At 38.3% G+C, this 8,750-nt stretch overlaps 1 protein-coding gene across 3 annotated transcripts in view; it reads left to right on the forward strand.

The window, feature by feature from the left end:
* Window positions 2,122–8,750, forward strand: part of LOC8064774 (alpha-humulene synthase) — a 10,095-nt gene continuing 3,466 nt past the window's right edge. The window contains exons 1-6 of one of the 3 annotated variants that reach the window (XM_021460649.1): window positions 2,124–2,847; window positions 2,935–3,208; window positions 3,475–3,847; window positions 6,231–6,449; window positions 6,880–7,015; window positions 8,415–8,663. In XM_021460649.1, the coding sequence (XP_021316324.1) occupies window positions 2,755–2,847; window positions 2,935–3,208; window positions 3,475–3,847; window positions 6,231–6,449; window positions 6,880–7,015; window positions 8,415–8,663 (1,344 nt within the window). In that variant the 5' untranslated portion in view covers window positions 2,124–2,754. Of the gene's footprint in view, window positions 2,848–2,934; window positions 3,209–3,474; window positions 3,848–6,230; window positions 6,450–6,879; window positions 7,016–8,414; window positions 8,745–8,750 lie in introns of those variants that run through there. The other 2 variants (XM_021460648.1, XM_021460646.1) reach the window with 2 other exon arrangements.

Genomic DNA, 8,750 nt, shown 5'->3' on the forward strand with positions numbered 1-8,750 from the left:
GCTACTAGAAATGATGGCAGCTACTAAAAATCAATTTTCAAAGATGGTTGATGTATAAATTCGCTGCTAAAAATCACTCATTTTTAAAGACGGTTGTGTTAACTCAACCGCCTCTGAAAATCAATTTTCAGCCGTGGCTGACTTAATAAAACCGCTGCCGAAAATCACTCATTTTTAGCTACAGTGCCTCTTTTGAAAGTAAGCGGCGGCATGCTAAAACAACCACTTCTTTTAGAAAAAGGAGGAACCTCTAAAGATATTTTGTGTATTAGTGGTGTGTAGAGAGTTAATTTTTTTCAGAATGTCCTTTAGGATTCTATGGGTCCTAGTTTTGGAACAGGTATAGTGGCTTATATCCTAATGCTACAGTACCATTGCATGTAGGATAGTGTTAACTGTTCCTATGACCGTTGCATCCGTAAAAAGGAGCCTTTTTTTAACTCATTGTTAAAATGCTACTGTTATACTATGACACAAGAAAGTCTTAATGGGTTAGCGATGATTGCAATTGAAGATAATGTCTTGGAGACGATTAAGTACAAGACGAATGATGCCAGTAATAGTTTTCGAATTTTAGAGTTAAGTTTGATATAATCCTACGTATTCAGTACATATTTAAGTTATAGATTTCATGTAGCCTATTATTAGGACAATGACGTACCAAAAGATGTAGAAGTCCAGAGGTTCCATTCAGCATGTGCGGTTGTCATAGTCTAAATTTGGCTCTATGTGTTATGGCAAAGTCTTGTCGTCAAGCATATTTTTTTTTGCATTATCCAGCACATATATACAACATTATATTTGCTAAATCTACAAACAGTGGCAAATTGTTATAGATAACATTAGTGGACTGACTCCCAAGTCTGTGTCATATGCCCGTTGCAAGAGTCAGTGTTGATAGTGTTAGGCCGATAAGGTTTTAGATGCCAGAAATAAGGGAGGCGTACTTTACTACAGGTGACCCAAAGTGATACCGATCCATTGAAAACTAGTGAAGCTAAGTCATTGGCAGAAAATGATCTTCCTGGCGCTGATATTTTAGTAGCAATAATCATTTGATATGAAATACTTCATCTATCCACAAAAGAATCAATTCCTAGAATCCATGTCACTTTTGACTAACTTTATAGAAAAGACTAACAACATCGATGACATAAAATGTGCATCATATAAAAATATATTCTATGATGAATCTAATGATACTAATTTGATACCACCAATCTTAGCATTTGTTTCAAAAAAATTGATCAAAGTTTAAAAAGTTTGACTTAGGACAACTCTAGAAATGCAATGAAGATGGATATTTATGCGCAGAGTTTGGCACCAAGCGTAAAATCAAAAAAAAAAGACAGTTTTGAGTGTTGCTGACTCATTGATGCTTGTGGATGCACTCCAACCCCTTGACAACATTGAGCCATGTACACATTGGGATTAGTACTACTACATTCCCCACCTTCAGAGGTGACTGTAGAAACACTGCAGATGCAGCTTGAAGAGATTGACACAACATTGAGCCATGTACACACCAGGGATAAGCACTACTACATGCCGCATCTGCAGAGACGGCTGGGTCAGCCGCCTTTACCGTTTCGTCGCTAGAAATTAGCGATTCATCCAACAACAGCTGCCTCTACAGATTGATTTCTAGAGGCGGTTGTAAATCATAGCCATGTCTACAATTTGCTTTTCAGAATTCATCCAAAAATCATAAAGTAGGACAAAAATAGCATTTTTTAATCTAAGAAGGCCCCAGCAGGCAGTAACACGATCACACTGTTGGGTAGGAAATTCTTGCCTCTTTTATAGTGCTCAAAAAATTCGGACATGTCTTTGATGGCCTCGGATACTTCCTCTTTGTGATCGGTTGTCAACTGTGAGCCATTTAGGCCTTGTTTAGTTCCCAAAAATTTTCAAGATTCCCTGTCACATCGAATCTTGCGGTACATGCAAGAAGCATTAAGTATAGACGAAAATAAAAACTAATTACACAGTTTGTCTGTAAATCACGAGACGAATCTTTTGATCCTAGTTAGTCTATGATTGGACAATATTTGCCACAAACAAACGAAAGTGCTACAGTAGCGAAATCCAAAAAATTTCGCGAACTGAACCAGGCCTTAGTCACTCCCGAGGCTTTCTCCTTCTCATAAAGCCTTAACACCACTGGCAATTTAAGACGCATTCCCTTTTCTTGGTGGCGCCTTCTGGGGCATGCATATCTTGTGTTGCTTGTTGTAGTTGATGATATCGATGTCGGTCGTGTGTGGGCTCTACTCGTTCTTGCTGCCGCTGCTCGTGGTGGTCTACGGGCTTTTCTTCTTGATTAACATGAGGCCCAAGAGACTGTTGGCGCACATCAGGCACCACATTCTGCAATTGAGAGACCATTTCAATCTCAGGAAGGGCATGCCCAACAGCCCAACCGACAATTAGAGAGCAGTTCACATGATATCCCTCTTGTGCCATAGGATGAACTATTCAAGGATTCTCACACAAAACTCATGCCAACAAGAGTTGGGTGGTCTATCAAATCATCACCCGTGGCCACCTCAACCACCATTTCTTGCCTGCCCATGAGGCCACACTGCTCATAATGTCGCTAGTTGGCATTACTTGTTCAGATGGCAGCATCATTACTAGCTCCACGGTCTGGTTAGCGAGGATGCCTCGCTCTGCAAGTTCCTTGTCAACTAAAACCTTTAGCTGCAAGTTCCGGTCTGGCTCATAGCAAACTTGCACGAGATTGGTGTCGCGATGGAGACTACTACAGCAGGTGCTGGAGATACTGCCTTTGAGCCATCCCTGTGGGATGACTTTTTTGTTTCCTACACCCCTCCTTGCTCACAGGCATGCACTCATCATCATCATAGCTTCATTTAGAATTTTCGTAATTATATATATGTATATAGGGTCCATGTGTGTGCATGCTCGCAGATGTCGGAGGAGTGGATGAGGGAGAGGGCAGAAGAACTCAGGATGGAAGTACGTCGTATGTTTGAAGCTGTCAATGGAATGAGTGTTGCTGACTTGATGGTGCTTGTGGATGCACTCCAACGCCTTGGCATAGACAACCACTATCAGAAAGAGATTTACACAACACTGAGCCGTGTACACACTGGGGAGCTAGAGATTCTGAGATCCGAAGAACTGCACATAGTTGCCCTCCGCTTTCGTCTGCTCAGGCAACATGGATTTTTTGTATCTACAGGTTGGTTATGAGCATATATTTCGGTCCAGTTGTCTTAATTCGTTCAGTTCTTTGCTAGTGATACTTAAAACAGAAGCCCTACAATGGTAAGGTGATGACTTCGCATTGGCTAGATACCATAATCATGCATTTTCGTTTCTCTTAAAAGAAATTGAGGGTCTATTTGCTGTCATGTTGGCTGCTGTGTCCATATTATAAAAACTGTGCATATATGCAAGCAAAGAAAAGATATGCAAGCATCTTACACCTATGATATATGCATGCAGATGTCTTTGACGAATTCAGAGATGGTACGGGCAATTTCAACACATGTCTAACCAGGGACCCAAAGGGGCTCCTAAGCCTGTACAACGCAGCTTACCTGGCGGTGCCAGGCGAGGATGTCCTCGATGGTGTCATCGCATTCACCAGGACCCATCTGGAGGCAATGAAAGGAAATCTCACGTCTCCAATTGCGGACCAAATTTGTCGTGCCCTTGACATCCCGCTTCCTCGGTACATGCCTCAGCTCGAAACCATGCACTTCATCACTGAATATGAGCAGGAAGACGGCCACAACGCCACGCTACTGGAGCTCGCCAGGCTGGACTATTGCCTCACCAGGTCTGCACAACTCAAAGAGCTCCGGACCTTCTGCTTGTAAGTCCATATCAACAAGTCAGCTATCTGTCATGTACACTATTAGTGAGCAGAGGCTTTGCTAATACATAAAAGATTTGTATGGGTGGTTAGGAAACCTCATCCAACCACTTCTGCTGTTGCGTCTCTAGAGGCGTGCGGCTGTCTAGAGCCGCCTCTAAAAATCGATTTATAGATACAGCGCACGTAGCTCTTCTAGTCTCCTCACCATAAAGTCACTTGTGACTAAAGGACATACACTAATATACATTCACCTCATGGATATTAAAATATATACTTTTAGGACCTTAAATAAATTCAAATAAAAAGGTTTCAACTAAAAAGATCTGGATATTATCGAATAATATAATTTTGATTTTGTCCTTTTCTCCATCCGAGGTCCATTTGAAATTCTAAATTCCAATATGAGAAATGTATATGTAATTTTTTGTTAGATAAATAATTTCAAATGAAAAGGTTGTCAACTATAAAGTTGACAAGCTCTTCAAGATGTATAACTTAGATTTTTGTCATCACTCTATTGATTGTTATTTCAAAATTATGATTTTCAATATGTTACGAAATCGAACTAAATTTGGGACCATGGATTATTTGAAATAATAAAGTTCTCAACTGCAATGTTTTATATCTTTTTGAGATTTATACTTTGGTTTAGTCATTTCTCCATCCGAGGTCATGTAAAAACTCAAAATATGATTTTAAGATGTGAGAACTTCAAACAGAATTTGTGGGATTTAAATAATTTCAAATAAAACAGTTGTCAACTACAAAGATGTAGATCTCTTCGAGTTATACATCTTGGACACATAAAGTTTATCTTTATCCATCTTTGATGGAAAATGTTATGATTTATAGTGCTGCAACTATTTTACTTTTAGAGACGACTATTTGCCTCTAAAGATAGGAGCATTTTTAGAGATGGGTGATAATCCCAGCCACCTCTAAAATGAAATTTTCAGAGGAGGGCAGGTTTGTAAACTATTTTTGCTGATTTAGCCATCTCTATTGAAAAAAGGCCTTCGTTGCTAAAAATCATATATTGGTTCTCTCAAGCATCGACCATAAATATCATCATGACAAGCGACACATGCATTCACTATTAGGAGCCTTGTTGGGTATAAACTCGTCACTACCGAATTTGGATTCAACAATGGGTATTCGATAATGATAGGATTATTGACCTGTCACTTTCGGTTCTCACACCAGTAATGTTATATATCACTGCCTTGTCCTGTCAGTTATATCAAACATATCATGTTAGGTCTTACCTCTAGCCAACAGTCTTGATGGTCACTACTGGGGTATTTGGCTTCAACTAGCATTGAACATCATTTTTATCTGTTCTTTATATATTTTACTATTACATTTAAATATATGCTACTGTCTAATATTTTGCATTTGATATTATTAATCAAGCACATATATCTCACTGTCATTACATGTCACATGATGTGATAATGAATACAACATAACTAGTCATGTCTGGAAGGAATTTAAATTTCTTTTTTATAACCTAACCCGTTATAATTTCAAACATTCACCCCCTTTTCTAATATTTTCTTCTTTTCCCATAAGGGTACAGATGGTACATCACCAGGATCACTTTATACCCCCCTAAGAAACGTTCTTCTATTTGCCAATATATATAGTTGGTTCAAAGCAGAAATATCTAGACGAACGTCACTTTCTTCATCAGCATCTATGAAAAAAAGAGAGTCATCTTTATTTGGCATCTCACAACACTTGAACTGTGCTAATAAAGCTCTAGTATCTTCAAAATACTTCAAGTTTGTTATATGGATCCATTAATTTGTTCACTAGAAGAACCTAACATAACCCCTACTGCCGCATTCCACTTGCTGGTTAGTTGAGGACAGTTCATTCATGCAAGCATAATAATGTATTATGAGGATGTGTCTCGCCATATATACAACCAAGTTTAGTTAGGAAGCAAGAAGCCTTGATGATTTTCATCTCAAATGACATATATTTGTATCTCATGCAAAGGTTTTAACTTAACATATGTAAAGCACATATTTTGTAGCAGAGAGTGCTCTACAGAAGCCACCATCGACTGCACGAACCACGCTAATATATTTTGTACTCCCTAATAACTGCCAACAGCACCCTCAGCGATCCTAGAGCCACCACCCTTGACTTTCTTTCAATGACTACGAGCCATGCGCCACTATCTAGAAATATATATAACTCGCATTTACGAATAAGTAATATATTCTGGAAGTCCATAATTTTAATTTCTCTCCATATAACTTATTTAAAACCTTAATATGTTCAGAGTACGTACAATTCTTTTGTTGTTTATATTAAATAATATCACTTAGCTTCATTATTAGTGATGTTGGCTTACAAATTTCTCCTAAAGATGGTGGAAGGATTTCTACAAGAACGTTAACCTAACCTACTCTCTGGACCGTGGAGTGGAAATGTACTTCTGGGGCTTCGGAGTGTTCCCTGGTGAGGGAAACTCTCGTGCAAGAATAATATTTTCCAAGATAGTTGCGTTGATAAGCCTAATGGATGACACCTTTGATACCCATGCCACCTTTGAGGACTGCAAAAACTTAGATGAAGCTATACAAAGGTAGCACTCTTACAACTCAAAGACAATTACATTTTTGTATCAAGCACACCATTTCAATGCGTTGGGTGTGGTTACTTTTTATGGGTCATGTTAGGATATTGGTTTTCTAGAAATTAAATGCAGGTTATGTTCGGATATTGGTTTTAATTTGCTGTATATTATAAAATATTTTGTAACAAACTCTAACCATCATATTGTATTTTGGAGAGCACGACAATGCCACAAACTTTAGTTATTTTGGACTAGAGAAGTAACATTTATGGTTGGCTGAACTTGGGCTAGGACTACAATATTAGCTCCGTGTACCTGGGACACTATCCATCTGTGTTTGCATTTTTTCCAAGACCATGTCTAATAATTACATGTCCTAGGCTAACCAGAAACAGTGGGACTAAATATTAATGTATATGTACATACACATTATTTATAGATGGGACGAGAGTGCAACCTCTATCCTGCCTGAATATCTGAGGATGTACTACACCAAAATGCTCAGTTGTTTTAATGAATTTGAGGATATTCTGGAACCAAAAGAAAAGTACCGTGTGCCTTACGTTCAAAAGGCGGTAAGTGACCAGTACTCAGAAGTCAGAGCAGACACTAACGGGATTGCATATACTTTTATGTACCTGAATTGCTACAAAACCGATATTTAGTTTTGGTGCACCCCCTTCGCAACGATAATGTGAACTGCATTGTACTCTGGGGTGCAGGAGTCATAAGGGTAGCCATATATTATTCTTGTTGGTACACCCACAATTCATTGCAATCTACAACCTAAGGTATGGAAACATTCAAAAAATTTCTCAATAAATTACAAGATATTAGGTGAAGTAACTTCACTAAAACAACAATCACATACATATTTCCTCAAAAAACAATGACATGCATACTCCTGCCACTGTTAGTTTTACAACCCTCAAAATACGATAAGCACAAGATCTCTCTGTAGTTAGGGAAAAAAAAGTAACATGCGTCGTTTGTTTTGTCTGTCCTAGAATTTTTAAGATGCCTTGTATTTGCACACTAGTAGAGTAGATTGATTGACTACTTGCGCAAATTACTTATCAGAAGTAGACCACTTTTTCCTTGCGCTTTTCACCTCTCCTCTCTACTAAAAATAGGACATTTTTACCGAATACTAAAATGACAAATGCACCCACAGATTAACCCCAATCAAAGAGTTCTGTACAGGGTTGTTTTTTAACAAACTCTATCCAATCTGAGCATGAGCATTATGTACAATGTATTATATATTTCAAGTCGAATTTTGGAATTCATGATGAATTGTATTAGAAAAATAGAAGGACCAGTTCTATAAATTCAACTAATGTTCCAAAATAAATAACTCATTTCAAAACTACCTTAATCTGCTAAAACTAGATATGGGCAACAGAGTCCCCATAGAGTTACAATAATTCTCAACCAAACACATAATGCGGCCTACTCATCGGCAACCACACATTTGGTTATGAGTTTTCACATTCTTATATAATACTCCCTGCATCATAAAAAAAACTTGGCATCATATATAGGATTCAAAATATGTCCTATAAAACTTGTCATTACTGTAGCCTCTGGACAGCTATGTCCATATCTACATTGCGGCATACAAACTCCTTAATTATATATATATATATATATATATATATATATATATATATATATATATATATATAACTGAGGCAATGTAATTATCTATATAGAATACTCCCTGCATCATAAAAAAAAACTTGTCATCATATATAGGATTCAAAATATGTCCTAGAAAACTTGTCATTACTGTACCCTCTGGACAGCTATGTCCATATCCACATGGCGGCATACAATATATATATATATATATACACATGCACAAATAACTGAGGCAATGTAATTATCTATATAGAATAAATCTTTTATGTCCAATAAATAGGGATAACATGGTCATTTTAGTTCCTAAGAATATGTCCCAAGTTTGTGCAGGTCATGTTGCAGTCAAAATATTACCTTGAGGAGGCAAAATGGTGCAACGAGAAGTACATGCCGACCTTCAAAGACCAGATTGAGCTTTCCTCCTTGTCGTCAACCATTCCAGTACTGACCCTTGCAGCACTTATGGCCGCCGGGAATGAGGCAACCAAGGAGGCATTAGAGTGGGCAAGCGTCGTGCCTGACATGGTCCATGCTTGTGGAGAGATAGGTCGCCTCCTCAATGACATCTCAGCTTTTTAGGTACTAGATGTTGGAGTTGTTCCCAATTCACTTCAGGATAATGGCCGGGCTTCTGACGGAGCGAAGCGGAGGCCCGTCGCCGGAGGC

This window comes from Sorghum bicolor, chromosome 5, assembly GCF_000003195.3.
Source record: "Sorghum bicolor cultivar BTx623 chromosome 5, Sorghum_bicolor_NCBIv3, whole genome shotgun sequence".
Taxonomy (NCBI): domain Eukaryota; kingdom Viridiplantae; phylum Streptophyta; class Magnoliopsida; order Poales; family Poaceae; genus Sorghum; species Sorghum bicolor.